We start from the raw sequence: 17,717 nt of genomic DNA, 5'->3' as shown, positions 1-17,717 counted from the left end.
CAAGAGACCCGAGAACGAGAAAGGCGAGGCTCACCACCCATTTATCCCTCCGCCTTTCGATTAGCCCCACATGTGATTATCGGCCAGGCTGGCACAATTAACTAACTCATCTATTTTAATGGAATTTTTTTTGTGGTTGAATATTTTCCCATATGTTATATTTAGAGGAGCCCTGGTGTAGCATTGCCCGGTAAGTGTTGGCCTGCTTCCCGTAAGGTCGGTGGTTCAAACCCATCCACTGCTCTGTGGGAGAAAGATGAGGCTGTGTGCTGTCATAAATGTTTCAATAGCTTTGGAATACTTATATAGGGTTGCTATGAGTTGGAATTGACTCAATGTCAGTGGATTTGATATTTTATTTAAATCAGGACTACTTTTTTGGTGGAATTATTTGATCCAAAATATTTGATCCCATTTCCATTACTATTTATATACAGGGGCTTCAAAAATTTCATGTGAAATGGAATTAAAAGACAATGGAGTTTTCCCATGAACTTCTTGGAGCCTTCTCATATATACTGTTAAGATTTCCCATCCATTCTTATATTTGTTTCAAACATTTTTCTCATTTGGCTGCTTTTCATTTAATGTTCAACATTGTTGAAGATACCTTCTCTCAAAGTTTTTGTAAATTAAGATGACAGAATAGGAAAATAGAAAGGAATTTATAGTCTTACTTCTTTTATGTATTTTTTCAAATACGTCACAGATTAAAAAAACAGTTATGTGTTCTCTAAGGATTAAATAAGGTATCTTTGTCCCCATACAGTTTATGATTCTGTATTAATGCCAGAATACTTGCTTGAAAGTGGGGAGATTCATTCAATTATACAGATATTATAAAATGGATGCCAAACATCTGAATGATTACACATTTTTAAAGGTTGATTGTAATGTAGATGTGTGTTAGTTCATATTTTGAGCAACAATGTGCAGTTAGATGTCATTTCTCCTTTTAAGTGTCATCTGATTTTTTAAAATATGGCTTTTTAAGCTATTAAATATATATATTTCATTTTGAATCTTTCAGTTTCAAATCGCAGTTATCATCATGGAATCAATAATTATTCTTGAAACGAAATAAACTTTCTTAAAAGGAAATGAACTGGTTGACATTTTATTAGAAACAGAATTTTAAAACGTATGTTTTAGTACCATGTGTTCTAATATCCATTTTATACAGAAGAGAAACCTGGGATCAGAAGTAGCAAGATTACTTGGACAAATTAAAAACTGCATTAAAGTTCGGGTTTGATCTCCAGAGTTCTTTTAAATAGACCATGCTATTGCGTTTTTGAATGCCCAGCCTGTACATCATACAGTATTAGGTTTGGGCTGTTATATTTAATTGAAAGTTAATAGCATTCATTTGAAACTATACTATTTTGGCATCCCTTAGGATAAGTATAAAAATATAAAAAAATTAATTTATATGAAATAAATAAATTTCAAGAAGTTTGGTCATTAATTTCCCTTTTCCTTTTAAAATGTGTCTTTAAAAATTATACTTAAAATATATACAGATCATTCCAGATTTCTCCATATGTTTTAAATAAATTGTTTTGGTTCCAGATTATCTTAAATTCTATAATTTATTATAATCTTTATTAATCTAGAAAGCAAAGAAGATCATCCAAAGGATGAATAATCGTGTACCTCATATTCTAATCAATGTTCTTAAAATATTTAGGATTTTATATTCTTTAGGAAAATTAGCTAACATGAGTGTCAAGAATGTATAATGCTTTCTGACTTTCCTCTCTAAATCTTGTCCTTTTAGATTTTGAATCCACTTGTTTCCAAGGCACAACTATCTCAAACAGTACAGTCTCGTTTAGTGAGTTGTAAAATTTTAGGAAAATTGACCAACAAATTTGATGTCCACACGTGAGTATTTATGTATAACTTATTAATTTTATTAAATTAAATAAATTTAGAATCTATGATTCTATGTTTAACAATTATATTTGATTTGTAGAATTCCATACTCCATAAAAGCTTAATTCTACTCACTCTGTAGATTTGATAGAAGTGTACTTACTCACATGAATGCATTTCTTCTGATTCTTTTAACTTTTGAGAGTAAATAAGGCTAGCTCTTTCAATTTCCTGTCTTATTTCCCCATGTCACACGGTATACCTTTGAAAATAAAATAACATTATTATATAAAGTTCAAAAAATTGGTAAGCAAGATGTAAAGATAGAATTGCTGCTTCCTTACATTATTGTGATGAGTTCATTACTTCAGATATTTCATTTTATTCTGAGAATTAATGGAGAAGGCTTATAATTTATATGTTGCTCTTTGTCAAGATGAGAAATACCAGCTGGAAGAAAGGGCATGTGGTATAATTATAACCCGAGTAAAGTGTAACACTTAATAACTTGGTTGGTGGTTGTTCCATCTTATAGTCCACCTGCTACTACAGTTTTTGACTTCAGCTGCACATTAGCTACACTCACAAAATTAGGTATTAAAAATCCATCCTATGATGATGCCATTCAAATTTAATAACTTTTTAAAAAACACATGGCAAGCTCTAGAGCATTACCAAAAGAAATGTCAGAAGAGATTCTGAAAGTAACTCTTAAGTGTGGGATAGCTAAACTGATGGGAAGAAATGAAGTAAAAGGGTGGCTTGGAAGACTGGAAAATATAAAGAAATGTGTAAAGACCTAGAGTTAGAAAAGAGAACACACTGAGCATTTCTTAAACTGAAAGAACGGAAGAAAAAAAAAATCAAGCCTTGAATTGTGATATTGAAGGATTCCATGGGCAAAATATTGAATGATCCAGGGAGCATCAAAGGAAAATTGAAAAATACATTGGCTCTCTCAATGGTTATTTAGGGAGGTATCATATGATCAAGAACTGATCCTACTGAAGAAAGAAGTTCAAGCTGCACTGAAGGCATGGGTGAAAAACAAAGTTCCAGGAATTGATGAAATACCAACTGAGATATTTCAATAGAATTATGCAGCACTGGAGGCATTAACTTGTGTATGTCAAGAAATTTGAAAGACAGCTACCTGGCTAACCGATTGGAAAAGATCCATATTCATGTCCATACCAAAGAAAGGTGATCCAACATAATGGGGAAATTATTAAAAACTGTCGTGTCACAAGCAAGCGAACTTTTTCAGAAGATCATTTAAAAAACAGTTGCAGCACTGGGAACACAGGGAATCCAGGACAGATGACCCCTTCAGGACCAGTGGTGAGAGTGGCGATGCCTGGAGGGTGAAGGGAATGTGGGGTTGAAGGGGGGAACTGATTACATGAATCTATGTATAGCCTCCTCCCTGGGGGATGGACAGCAGAGAAAGGGCAGGGGAGTCGTCAGACAGTGTAAGATATGACAAAATAATAACAATTTATGAATTATGAAGGGTTCATGAGGGAGGGGGAAGTGGGGAGGGAGAGGGCAAAATGAGCTGCTGATATTAAGGGCTCAAGTAGAAGGCAAGTTTTTTGAGAATGATGATGGCAACAAATGTACAAATATGCTTGACACAATGGACGTATGTATGGATTGTGATAAGAATTGTACGAGCCCCCAGTAAAATGATTAAAAAAACAAAACAAAACAAAAAAACAGTTGTAGCAATGCATCAACTGGAATTCAAGCTGGATTCGGGAGAGAACTTGGGACAAAGGATGTCATTACAGACAACAGATGACTTCGGGGTAAAAGTGGAGAATACCAGAAAGACATTTACCTGTGTTTTACTGACTGTGAAAAGGCATTCTACTTTGTAGATCATGACAAACTGTGGATAACATTTTGAAGAAAAGAAATTCCAGAGCACTTAATTGTGTTCATGTGGAACCTGTAGGTAGACTAAGAGGCAGATGTTTGAGCAGAGCAAAGGGAGACTGCGTGATTTCAAGTCAAAGAAAGCTGTGCATCAGGGTTGTATCCTCTCACCATTCTCCTTTCATCGGAATGCTAAGCAAGTCATCCGAGAGGCTGGACTCTGATGAAGACTGGGCATTAGTGTTAGGTTCTCATTAAGTCTGCAACATGGCGATCACACAGGCTTCCTTGCTGAAAGCAAGGAGGACATGAAACACTGTTAAAGAGCAAAAACTAAAACCTTCGGTCTGAATTATACCTTAAGAAAAAGGAAGTATAAACTCTCAACTGCACCAAAAAGCAACATCACAGTAAACAGAGACAGTATTGAAGTTGTCAAGAATTTCATTTGGATCCATAATTGATACCCATGGAAGGTAGTAGTAAAGAAATAAAATGATGCATTGCATTCGGCAGATGTACTTCAACCTCTTAAACATTTCTTAACACCTCTTGATTAATGTTAAAAAAGCAAAGATGCTGCTTTGAAGGCTAAGGTGTACCATACCTGAGCCACAGTATTTTCAATCACCCTATAGGCATGGGAAAGCAATGAATAAAGAAGACTGAAGAAGCACTAATTAAGGTGTTGGTGAAGAATATTAACTATGCCATAGACTTTCTGAAGAATGAGGAAAAATCTATCATGGAAGAAGTATAATCAATTCACTGTTCTTCAGAAGCAAGGAGGGTGAGACTTCATCTCATGCATTTTGGAAAAGTTATTAAGAAGGACCAGTCCCTAGAGAAGGGCATAATGCTTGGTGAATTATGTAAAGAGTCAGCAAAAAATAGAGACGGCAATATGATTGATTAGCACAGTGGCTGAAACAGTGGGCCCAAACGTGGCTAAGACTGGGAGGATGGCACAGACCCAGGAGGCATTTCATTCCATTGTACTCCGAGTCAGAACCAATCCAATGGCAACTAACAAAAGTATTTTGATAATTATTTGAAAATACTAATTATTCTAAGCCATCACTCACATCTTCTTTCCTTCCCTCCCTTAGTATTAAAAGAGAAATAATTCCACTGGTGAAATCACTCTGCCAGGATGTAGAATATGAAGTTCGATCTTGTATGTGTCGGCAATTAGAAAACATAGCTCAGGGTGTTGGGTAAGAATACTTCGATTCTTATTTCTGAATTGTTAAATATTCATATTCCTTTCATGTATTCTATGAACATGTGTAATTGAAAGTCTACACTTTATATGATATGTAATAATGACTATAATAATTATCTCCTGATAGATCTGTGGATTAAGATATAAAAATAAACAAGATTAACATGGTGATAAGTATATTGTGGATATTAATTTTTCCTTCTAACCTTCACTATTTTATTTTAAGGACAATGCCCAAATGAATCTTTTGGCTGGCAGCTGGATTATTCCGTTACATATGATTAATCTAATGGAATTCTTTCCATGTCTCCTATGTAACTCTAAGCCTCTACTTTTCCATTTTCCCTGCCCTTTGGGTGTGTGAGGTGCAAACTTCCCCTCCTCCCAAACTAAACTTTTTGCCATCAAGTTGATGCTGACTCACAGTGACCCTATATGACAGGGTAGAACCTACTTGTCAGTTTCCAAGACTGTAACTTTTTATGGAAGTAGAAAGCCTTATCTTTCTCCCATGGAGTGGCTGGGGGTTTGAAGCTGCTGACCTTGAGGTTAGCAGCCAACACATAACCACTATTCCGCCCGGTCCTTGTGAGAAGTGCAAGAAGGAGCAAAATAGGGCATCCCATCTCTTCTCTTCACTATGAACACATCTGACTATGTGAGCCTGGTGGTTGGAATCTGAGTGGTGCAAGTAATTTGTGATCAGCTGTTGACTCAGAGGTTGGCAGTTTGAATCTATCCAGAACCTCCATGGAAGAAAGACTTGGAAAAATGCCTTTGTAAATAAGGATTACAGCAGCCTCTTGTTCCATGTACAGGTTCTGCATGTGCCCAGCAATGTACTCTGGAATTCCCATGGTTCTCCATGTTATCCAGATCTACATAGTTGAATGCCTTTGCATAGTCAATAAAACACAAGTGAACATCTTTCTGGTGTCCTCTGCTTTCTGCTAAGATCCATCTGAGATCAGCAATGTTCGTAACATATTGAATGATTCCCTTCCCTAAGATCAGAACTAGGAAGAGATGCCTGCTCCCATCAGCCCTAGTCAGTAAGCTCTCCTAGGTGTCACAATATGCAGTAGCATCTGTTTTGACTTCCTACCGTTACAGGGTTTTTTTCTGCTTATAACCAACCATGTCATTATGCACACGCATAGTACGTGTGCATAGGAAACTAACGTGTGATGGGGTTGCACAGTCTAGGAAAAAGCCAACATGCAATGCCCACACGATATGTGTAAAAATGCAGTACTACTGATGAGTTTTTCTAATCAGTTCAATTTATTTGCTGAAGTTGCTAACAAAAGTGAACTATGATTTATAAAATCGAATATCAGCTGCCATTCATGAAGACCTGTGCATCTAACAATATTATCTTGATTTAAGTCATTGTGAAAGGATTATTTTATTTTTTGTGTGAAAGGATTATTAATGTTTCATATTTTCCCAGCCAGATTGCAAACCTGTGGAGGGCAAGAGCAATACGGTTATGACTATTCACGTTTTTATAGCACTGAGCCCGGGGTCTTGTTCATTGTAGGATCTCACTGCAAGTGTATTGGTGTGATCTCTTTTCTTCTCTTGCTTATTGTGCAGGACAGAGCTTACAAAAAGTGTGGTGCTTCCGGAATTAGTAGAACTCTCTAGAGATGAAGGCAGCAGTGTGCGTCTTGCAGCCTTTGAAACCCTGGTGAATCTGCTTGACATATTTGACACAGGTCAGTCTTCCAAGTGGACACATCTTTGCTTCTGAAAGCAGTGGTTCTGGATGGGTTATGGATCCCAGGTTAAGAGTAACATTTTAAAGTTACTTTCTGTGATGAAATACTTCCTATCTCTCTCTTTATTTACATTTTGTTTTCTCCTTTTTCTCTTTTGATGCCTTCTCTATTGCCACCTTTACCCTCTTGGTACCAGCATTTGTTCCATATTCCATTCCTTTTGTTTTTCTGTCAAAAAGTGTACAGGGCAAAGGATTCAACTGAGTGTCTCAAAGATAAACCCTGACCAAAACAATGTCTAAATGACTTTCCTCTCAATAATAATTATGTTAAAGCTAGAAAGACCATGCTGTTGAGAGAGAGGGGAGGAATTTGGATGTGGACCTGAGTAGGGATGGCTAAGGGAGTATTTACTAATATACAGATCAACACACACACACACACACACACACACACACACACACACACACACACAAACACACACAATGAGCCACTCTGCCCAGTGTTCATTTAGCAGTGAGTGTTAGCTGTTCAGAGAAGGTGAAACTTGGAGGGTAAATAAATATCAAGTACTCTGGTGTAAAACTAAGCTGTGCCATTCTAGCATCTGATTTCCATGGAGTGTTAACATCTACACTGAAGTAAGAGAGCCTCTTCAGATGATTGCAGTGTGGACAGTGATTCTGGTTGGATGTTACACAACAGTGAATTAGGCAGTATTATTGGTGGCATATTTATAGGTTTAGTATTAAGGAAGCAGATGGGCATTGGGCCTCTACTCAAGTACTCCTTCAACACAAAAACACTTTGTTCTAATAATCCGGCACTCTGAGATGCTCACCTTTCTGACACGATTGCTGGCGACACAGTGGGTGCATAAGCAAATGTGGTGAAGAAAGCCAATGGTGCCCTGCTATCAAAAGATATAGCATCTGGGGTTTTAAAGGCTTGAAGATAAACAAGTGGCCATCTAACTGAGAAACAACAAAGCCCACATGGAAGAAGCACATCAGCCTGTGTGATGAGGTGTCGATAGGATTAGGTATCAGGCATCAAAGATCCAGAGCAAAAAATCATAATGTGAATGAGGCGGGGAGTGCAGAGTGGAGGCCCAAAGCCAATCTGTAAGCAATTGGACATCCCCTTACAGAAGGGTCATGGGGAGAAGACGGGCCAGTGAGAGTGCAGTAAAGCACCCATGAAACATACAGCTTTCCTCTGGTTCTTTAATGCTTCCTCCTCCCCACTATCATGACCTTAATTCTACCTTACAAATCTGGCTAGATAAGAGCATGTACATGGGTACAGATAAGAGCTGGAAACACAGGGAATATAGGACAGATAAACTCCCCGGGACCAATATTGAGAGTAGCCATACCAAGATGGTAAGGGGAAGGTGGGTGGAGAAATGGGGAACCTATCACAATTACCCACCTGTAACCCCCTCCCAGGGGGATTGACAACAGACAAGGGGTTAAAGGAAGACATCGGACAATGCAAGACATGACAAAATAATAATAATTTATAAATTATCAAGGGTTCATGAGGGAGGGAGGGGAAAAATGAGGAGCTGATACCAAGGGTTCAAGTAGAAAGAAAATGCTTTGAAAATGATGATGGCAACATATGTACAAAGGTGCTTGAGACAATGGATGTATGTATGGATTGTGATAAGAGTTGTAAGAGCCCTCAATAAAATGATTTTTTAAAAATAAATAAATAAAACAACCTCCCCGTCCCCCCCAAAATAAGTGAGTGAATGACAAGAACTGCTTGTCCTTAATAGTGGGGTAGCCCTAGTTATTTAAACTAAAAAGCATGGCATCATCTTAAATTTCTTCCTCCTTGCTGCCCACCCCTCTGTTTTCACAACTGTGGGCTGGACAGTGTTCTTGGTGTCAAGCCCTGTCATTGCTGTGCATTCCCTTTGTCTTGCACTCTGGGGACACTAGCCATTACTTCAGCACTGGGAAGTCTTTCACACCTCTAGCCTTTCCTCACACTCTTTCTTATCGCTGTTGTCCTTCCCTCCCACTCCCCCAACCTCTCCCCTGGCCAGTGCCCAATTGAGATAGAGTTTACTTTTCCAAATACCTTATACCAGGACTCAGCAGAGTATGTCCTGTAGGCTGACCCTATCCCTCCGTGTTTATTGAGTAAGGTCTATTGGAATGTAGTCATGTCCACATGTTTATATGTCATCTGTGGCTGTCTTTGGGAAACAGCATGTGGATAGGCTTCTGCAGGTTGGCTAAGGACAGACTAGGAATCATCGCACGTGCTTCATTGGGCCTGGGGTCCCTTTAAATGGGCTCCTGCCTCGTGGCAGCACGCACACTGACGCACACCAACGACAGCAGCTTCCTTAGTGCCGCAGCTGCAGGGTGGCTCCTTGTCACTGTTGACTCCCAGGCCCTTGACAGCCTGCTATTAAAACACGATCCCATCATCTTCTACCCATTTTCATTGTTATTGTTTGACCTCCATGCTGGTCTGTTTCTCTAGCTCAGAGGGCATTCTGCATTCAGCTTCCTATTTCTACTCCTTGCTTGCTTTATAAGAAATTCAAAAAGGCGTTTGAATGAACATTAACCACTTGAGTAGACACAGGGCTGAAATCTAATGATAGCATGGTGACAAAATGCTAATAAGCCCATTAAAACATGTTATTGTCAGACTTCAATAATGTACTAGTTTACTTCTGAAAGCTCTAGAGTAGTGTGAACAATTTGGAGAGGATTTAGAATAGAATTAGATATCATTAGTAGATCAGAAATGTATTACCTCAATAAATGCAAAGACTTGACTAGCTTTTTAAAGAAAAGACATCTAAGAAGTGGAAGCGTGGCCATTCAGTATTCAGAGCATGTTATAAGCTCCCTGAATTTCAGCCCCAAGTGAAGTGACCTGGTGGGCTTGCATGCAGCACGGCCTGAGAGAGACGAGAAAGAGGCTGAGGAGCCTCCTGTGCCTGCTACCCATCCTTTAGTGTTAATGCAGTTAGAATTCTTTCCGTTTTCCAGACTCAAACTGGCAACCATGTCAACTTCATAACTTGTGGTGACGCTCTCTGTTCCGCTCGCTGTACCCAGAGTATGAAGTCTGACTGCTTCAGCCTGACCTTCCTCTCGACACCTTCTTCACCATCCACTATCACTGTTTGAAAATGCATTCTGTTCTCACGAGGGTGGCATCACATTTCCTTATTTGGCGGTGTATGGGTAGGTATGAATTTCTGCAGTGCAATACGGACAATATGGATCTAAAACGTGTCTTCTTTTGTTTTCCAGATGACAGAAGTCAAACGATACTTCCCTTAGTGAAATCATTTTGTGAAAAATCTTTCAAAGCAGATGAATCAATTCTTATTTCCTTATCCTTCCATTTAGGAAAGCTATGCCATGGACTGTATGGTATGAAATATCCTAAAATTCATGATTATAGATGGTTTCCCCTTTTCTTCCGCCTTAGCCACTGGCCTTCAGCTATTCAATCCTAAAACCTATTCAATCCTATGTGTAGAAAAGCTTCAGAGAAAAATTTTAAAGTTTTAATAACAATTTAGAACTCATTCAGAATGGCATTGGTTGTGCGAATAGAATCTGTTTGAAAGAATAATGACAGAGTGACTGAAAATCACGCTCACTGCCATCAAGTCGATCTGACTCCCAGTGTTCTGAGGCTGTAAACATTTATGGGAGCAGACAGCCTCATCTGGTCATTTAAACCACTGACGCTACAGTCACAAGTCCAACGCTTAACTGAAACCAAACTCACTCCATTGAGTTGAGTGTGACTCTCAGCGAGCCTGTGAGACACATTAGAAAGGCCCCCACATGATTTTCCATGCTGTAATCTATATAGAAGCTGAATCTTTCTCCTTCAGAGTGGCTGGCGGGTTCAAAACTCCAACTTTTTGGTTAGTACTCAAATGCATAACCAGTCATTGAAGTAGCCATAGCCCTTACATTTAGGAATATTCTATCCTTATGTGTTGGTATGTAATAGCAGCTCAGGTCAAATTATGGTCCTTGCAGAATAAGTTTACCCTTCTTAACTATTTGTTTGTATGTCATATGAGAAGTTCATCTTAGACTATAAGCTATTATGTATAACTCTTGGCATTTTGAACATATTGCATAGTTTGTTTTTTTTAATCCATTCATCTACCATCTAGTATAGTGAAAAAAAACCTTTCTTTTTGCAGATCATAGCAATTTAGTAGACTCTTGAAAGGGTTATTGTCTGTTAGGAGCATGGAAACACAAGCTACTGACTGGGAGAAAATATTTGGGAAACACATGTCTGATAATGAACTTGGTGCCCAAGAGATGCTTTCTTAGATATCTAGCTGCTATAACAGAAACACCACAGTGGGGTGACTGACAAACAGAAGTGCTTTCTCATATGCCGGGTGGCTAGAAGTCAGAATTCAGGCTACTGCCTCTAGGGAAGGGTATTCTCTCTCTGTCAGCTGTGCGGAAGGTCTTGGTCTCTTTTGAGCATCAGCCTCTGGTTGACCTTCATGCGGCTTGCCTTCCCTCTGCCTCCTTCTCTCCTCCATTCTGACTAAGGACATAACCCTACACGATACCTGCCTAGTTAGCATGGCAGAAAATCATCTCAAGATGGGCTTATGGTCACAGGCAGAGAGTTTAGGATTTACATTGGCAGGGACACAACTTGTGTAACATGGCTTAAACTCAACAACCCAGTTGAAAAATGGACAAAATATTGGCAGAGACTCCTTAGACACTGTATTAGTCTAGGTACTTTGGAGAAACAAATCCACAGCGACTCATGTATAAGAGAGAGTTTTATGTAAAGAAAGGGTGCATCACGAAAACATCCCAACCCAATGCTGCCCAAGCCCACAAGTCCAACATTAACCCATTAACCCAACACCAGTCCACAAAGTCCTTCACCTCACAAAACAGAGGCAATGATGCCGACTGCAGGAGGAAAGCTGAGTCCGTGAATGTGTAAGCATCTCAGCACTGGCAAGGGTCTCCACACGGAGTTCTCGGGTCTCTTGTTTTGTGATGGTTGCACCGGGTGCAGCTGCCTTAGCAGTTCCCTGCTTCAGCTTGCAAGATTGACTTCCTAAAAGACATCCCCAAGGAGAAGCCGCATGGATCTATCCCGATGCAGCCCTGGGTGCTGGAGCAGCCATGTGGAGACCCTTGCCAGTGCTGAGATGCTTACACGTTCACGGACTCAGCTTTCCTCCTGCAGTCGGCATCATTGCCTCTGTTTTGTGAGGTGAAGGACTTTGTGGACTGGTGTTGGGTTAATGGGTTAATGTTGGACTTGTGGGCTTGGGCAGCATTGGGTTGGGATGTTTTCGTGATGCACCTTTTCTTTACATAAAACTCTCTCTTATACATGAGTCACTGTGGATTTGTTTCTCCAAAGTACCTAGGCTAATACAGACACCTCACCAAAGAAGATGTGCATATAACTAAAAAGCATTTGAAAAGATGTTCAAATCACATATTATATAAAAACTCACTGTCAGGGCGTTGGTTGTGGGGAGACTATAGACAGCGTGTAGAACTCCCCTTGTGGGTTTCCGAGGCTGTAAATCTTTGTGGGAGCACAAAGCCTCATCTTTCTCCTGTAGAGTGGCTGGTAGGTTCCAACTGCTGTCCTGGTGTTTAGCAGCCCAGTGCATGACCCACTGTACCACCAGGGCTCCTCTCATCATATTTTATTAGGAAATGACACAGTAACTATGAAATAGCACCACCCACCTTTATGATGGCTACAAACGAAAACATTGACACCATCGAATGCTGGCGACGCTGTTGAGGGAACAGGAGTGATGTCCTATTGTGATGGGAAGACAGAGTGGTATAGCTCCTTGGAAGACAGTTGGGCAGTTTTGTTCAAAGCTAAACACAGTCTTACACATAACTCAGCATTTTTGCTTTTAGATGTTCACCACAATGAGTTGACCACTTAGTTCCACACAAAAACCTGCCCCCCAAAATGTATAGGAAATGTATTCATCATTGCCAGATCTGAGAAGCAACCAAGATGTCTTTCAGTAGGTGAATGGATAAACAAACTGATAGATCTGTATAATGGAGTGTCATTCGGAGAGGAGGAGAAGTGAGCTATCAAGCTACCAGAGCCAGGGAGGAACCGCACAGGCAGATGGCTCAGTGAAAGAAGCCGCCTAGAAAAGCCGCATACCACATGTACGAGTCTGGAGTAGGCAAAACTAAAGGTTGAGAAAGAGATCCGTGGTTGCCAGGCCTTTTGGGGGAGACTAGAAGGAGGAATAGGCAGAGCGGAGGCCATTTTTAGGAGAGTGAACATGTGCATATTGGATGATACTCTCCCTGTTGGCGGTCACAAGACATGCATCTATCAAAGCCTGTCAAATTGTACAACACAGAGAATGAGCCCTAATGTCAACTAAGGACTTCAGTTAATAATAATGTCTTCATACTAGTTCATCAATCGTAACAAATGACCACAACTTGGCTATTAATGCAGGCTGCTAAGAATAGTTACACAACAACAGAAAAAAGAATAGTAGGGTAAGTTTGCTGGGCCAAGAGGTAGTTGGCAGGAACTCTCCATACTTTGTGGGTAATTTTTCTGTGAGTCTAAAACTGTTCTAAAAGATAAAGTGTACTGTATAATATTTTTACTGTAGCAGAGAATGAGCTCCCAGTTCCCTAATACAGTTAATAGCTGTGAAAGCAGACCATTTATCAGACAGACATGTGCTTACTTTACCATCTTTCACATTTCATTTTAAGTTCCCTCTCTAGGACATGCACCCTGGCTTCACTTACAGGCACGTTTAAAATATGCGCCTTAAGTGAATGGGGCTATGTCTACTGGCCTCAGTATTAGTAGGATATGGACTCACCCGATGTCTAAGGAGCCCTGGTGACGTAGTAGGTTACATACTGTGCTGCTAATTGGAACATCAGTGATTCAAACCCACCGGCTGCCCTGTTGGAGAGAGAGGAGGTTTTCTGTCCCCATCAACCTTTACAGCCTCAGAAGCCCCGGAGGGCAGTTTGCCCTCTGTCCCATCACATTGCTATGAGTTGGAACTGACTTGATGGCAGTGGATTTTCTTATTGGTTGTCTAGATTTTGATATGTGTTGCAGAAATTAATACCCATATAATCCCTAACTTAAACAATTTATACTACTGAAGTGAAAGTTCTGTTGGTGTTAATATTAAGTAAAGCAATGCATCCCCTTACTTGTTGCTTTTCTTTATGATAACTGAGCTGCAGTCATTTGTTTAACCATTTGGCTTAAATGTAGGCAAGACATGTATGATGCCAAATCCATTTTTATTATACTTTGATTTTTTTTCTCTTTCTGATTTCTGTTTTCTATTAAGATGCTGAGATACATTTTTATATTTGCTTTAGGGATTTTTACCCCAGATCAACACTTGCGATTTTTGGAGTTTTACAAGAAACTTAGTACGCTAGGCTTGCCACAAGAAAATGGACACAGTGAAAATCAGGTCCCACCCCAGCTCCTGGAGCAGGAAAAGAAGTACACCTCAGTACGGAAGAACTGTGCTTACAATCTCCCGGTAATACATGGCCGCACCTTGTTGGCTAAGCGTTTTGTCAAAACATTAAAGATCTTGCCAGACGTAGCACTTGCTGCTTGGTGTTATGTGTTGTACACAGTGGGTGCTTAGTAAATATTTGTGGAATTTATATTTTTCTCCATGCATGAATCAGAATTGTGTGGATACGTTGGGATCTTCCAAATGGGTGTTCTGTCCGTGCTGTTCTCAGAGGGTATGGTTTCAGCTACGGGAGGTGATGGTAATTGCAGGCGATTGATGCATGTTTTTCTCTCCTTCCCACTCATCCCCTCCCTCCCACCTCCACCAGGCCATGATTGTTTTTGTTGATCCTAAAAACTTCCACATGGAACTCTATTCTACATTCTTCTGCCTTTGTCATGACCCTGAAGTGCCAGTCAGATACACTATTGCTATTTGCTTTTATGAAGTAAGTTTGAAGAACTGGTTCCACTTGCATTTTGTTGTTAATTCTACCTGTGTGTACTAGAGACGTTTTTGATGTTTTCTAAACTGCTGTTTACAAATCTGTTCTAAGGTATGGGCTCCACATTTCTTTCATATCCTATTCCTGAATCTTATTTAAAGTGGCCCATAATTCTCTTTTTTTCAGTATGATTACCGACTTCATTTACATCAGTCCATTGTATTCATTGATAAATCCATTGAATCAATTTGTCTTACTGAGTGCTGACTTTGAACCAGGCACTGTGGTAGATGCAGGTGTAAACATATGTTCAAGGAGAAGCGGTGTTTATGTGCTTTGCACTATTTATGCTTTACTTTGCATTTACATCTAATAACCTGAGTAGAGATGGATATTTGAGACAAATTGTTTGACATATTAAATGACTACAAATGGATTGTCTCATGAGCGAAACTTTTAGATCAATTTATTGATCATATAAAAGCAAAGGCAATTGAAATTTTTCAGTAAGAGCATAATGATTTATTTTAACCCTTTACAGCCAAAATTGGAGGCATGTTTCTTGGACAACTGAAATAAGCATGTAAAAGGTATACTTATAATCAACACCTATAAGATGTAACTTGCCAACTTCAGAAATATTATATAAATATTTAGAGGTGACATAATAAGAGATTTCCTTCATTCTGAATTTGTCTAATAAATTTTACAAGAGTATTTTACCCCTTTCCTTGCACCCTGTTCCTAAGTCAAAGCAACTAGATTCGTTGAAAGTGTAAGATATCCATAGCATCATTATAAGTATTACTTAATAATTCTTTCAGTTGTTGAGTTGGTTGTCTTTTCTTCTTAAAAATAGTACTTTTTTCTGGTCATTAACAAGATATATGTTCTTTGTGTTAGGCTGGATTGACTAGAGAAACAAATCCAATGGCATATATATATATATATATATATATATATATATATATTTTATATCAAGACTAATTGTCTGTCAGGAAGACCTCAGTCAATCTCAAGTCAAGCTCAAGTCCATAAATCATAAGCTAGTCCATAAGTCCTTCTTCAGACTCATGCAGCCACATGCAATGATGCAGAATGCAGGAATATCACAGGCCAGTGGGTGCAAAGTCTTGTGGATCCAATGGTGGTGGAAGCATCACAGGGCTCTGGCAGGTCTCAGAGTGGCCTACCAGCAGGAAGGTGAAGGCAGAGAAGGGGGGAGGTTCCCAGGACCCTCCGTATGAGAAGGCCACACCCACAGGGAGGCTCCTTCAGGCTGTGGCCTGATTGACAGGCTGGACTGTACCCCCACACGTTTATATCTTCAAGTTCACATGAAGTTATGTAACTACCACATTTGCAACATCTAGTAAATCGTCCCTTTAAATCGGGTGGGGAACCTTCTTCCTGCCAAGGGCCATTTGGATGTCTATAACACCATTGTTAAGCCATGCTGGTCTAACATTTAATGAACTCATCCCTTCTTTGAGGCCTGGAACTGCTTCTCCTTGGTGAGGTATGTGATATTAGCTGATATGGATGATTTCTGTCGACCTAGTACGGCCTGGCCCGAGGGTTAGGTGTTCCCCACTCCTGCTTTAAATGGAACAATGAACCTGCTTTAAATGAACCAATTACAGCACTATACAATGAAAAAATTTTGTGAATAAGATTACAGAAATCCTGCTTTGGGATGAGGGTTAGGGAGGAGGACTAAGAATGCTAAGTGGCATTTAGGTTCCTGTGCTGGAGCCCGGGGTGGCACGGATGATTAAATACTTGATTGATAACCAAAAGGTCGGCAGGTTGAGCCCATCCAGCCTTTTTTGTGGAGAAAGTCCTGGCAGTCTGCTTCCATAAAGATTATAGCTAAGAAAACCCTGTGGGGCAGTTTTACTCTGTTACATGGGGCTGCTTTGGCTTGGAATCAACTCTCCCGTTTACAACCACAGAATGACAACCACAACCAAGTACACATGTATTTGACTAGGTCAGTGGTCTGCAGACAAAGCTTTACAAGCCTGGAGACTGGTGATGCAATAATATGTTTAATTTTATCTCACCCCTTGAATATTTCATTTCTAATTGCTTTATATAATGTACATAATATGTTGCTGTTATATACAACAAAACATATAGCAGCTTTCAAAAAGTTTGTGGAAAATGTTCATCGTCTTTAATTCCACACATTTTGAAGCCTTCTTCTGTATACCAAAATATTTTGTGGGTAGGAATGAATTTGGAGATTATTGACCTGTTTGGGAGGTGCCTCAATTCTATATTCATCACCCTGGTGGCATAGTGGGTTGGGCTGCTAACCCCTAAGTCAGCAGTTCAAAACCACCAGCCACTCTGTGGAGGAAGGTGAGGCTTTCCACTCCTATAAAGATTCACAGCTTTGGAAACCCACAGGTGCAGTTCTCCACTCCATCCTACAGGGCCTCTCTGAGTCGGAATCAACCCGATGGTAACAAGTAGCGCCCGTCTTTGATATCTCCTCATCATCTTGCCGTACTGGTCGGCTAAGCGCTTGCCCCTTGAAGTAACAAAAGTCCACGGATGGATTTAACTTTCCTTCATAACAATATCCGTGGCTACAAGTTGGGCGGCTAACTACAAGGTCAGTAGTTCAAAACCACCGGCTGATCCTTGAGAGGAAGGAGGGTTTCTTTAGCTATAAACAACAACAGCCACAGAAGACCACAGGGGTTTCTGTCCTATAGGGACCCTGTCCCATAGGGTCACTAGAAGTCCGCATCAACTCCGTGGCAGTGTGATTTTTGAGTAAGAACAGTATTGCTGGAATGCTATACTTCTTTTTCCCCCCACAGAAAAATTCTATTCTGAACATTTTCAACAAGTTAGAACAATTTTGTAGAGCAGAGCTGAGGTTTTAAATACTCTATCTTTATCGAGGAACAATTCTGTGGTGGTGTTTTTCACCCCAGTAGAAAGCCTATTCTGAAGCCCAATCTGTAAAACAAATAGAGGTGAATTAGAAAC

General features: G+C 39.8%; 1 protein-coding gene across 5 annotated transcripts in view; it reads left to right on the top strand.

Moving 5' to 3' along the window:
* Window positions 1-17,717, top strand: part of PPP4R4 (protein phosphatase 4 regulatory subunit 4) — a 130,287-nt gene that overhangs the window by 74,178 nt on the left and 38,392 nt on the right. For 4 of the 5 annotated variants that reach the window (XM_045287816.1, XM_004698777.4, XM_045287817.1 and 1 more), the window contains 6 exons: window positions 1,781-1,887; window positions 4,869-4,976; window positions 6,584-6,705; window positions 9,999-10,121; window positions 14,115-14,284; window positions 14,595-14,714. In XM_045287816.1, the coding sequence (XP_045143751.1) occupies window positions 1,781-1,887; window positions 4,869-4,976; window positions 6,584-6,705; window positions 9,999-10,121; window positions 14,115-14,284; window positions 14,595-14,714 (750 nt within the window). The remainder of the gene's footprint in view (window positions 1-1,780; window positions 1,888-4,868; window positions 4,977-6,583; window positions 6,706-9,998; window positions 10,122-14,114; window positions 14,285-14,594; window positions 14,715-17,717) is intronic. The other variant, XM_045287814.1, reaches the window with a different exon arrangement.

Source organism: Echinops telfairi, unplaced genomic scaffold, assembly GCF_000313985.2.
Source record: "Echinops telfairi isolate 266 unplaced genomic scaffold, ASM31398v2 ScPeMD7_18;HRSCAF=68, whole genome shotgun sequence".
Taxonomy (NCBI): Eukaryota; Metazoa; Chordata; class Mammalia; order Afrosoricida; family Tenrecidae; genus Echinops; species Echinops telfairi.
The sequence above is the reverse complement of the archived record's forward strand: the minus strand, read 5'-3'. Positions and strand labels throughout refer to the sequence as shown.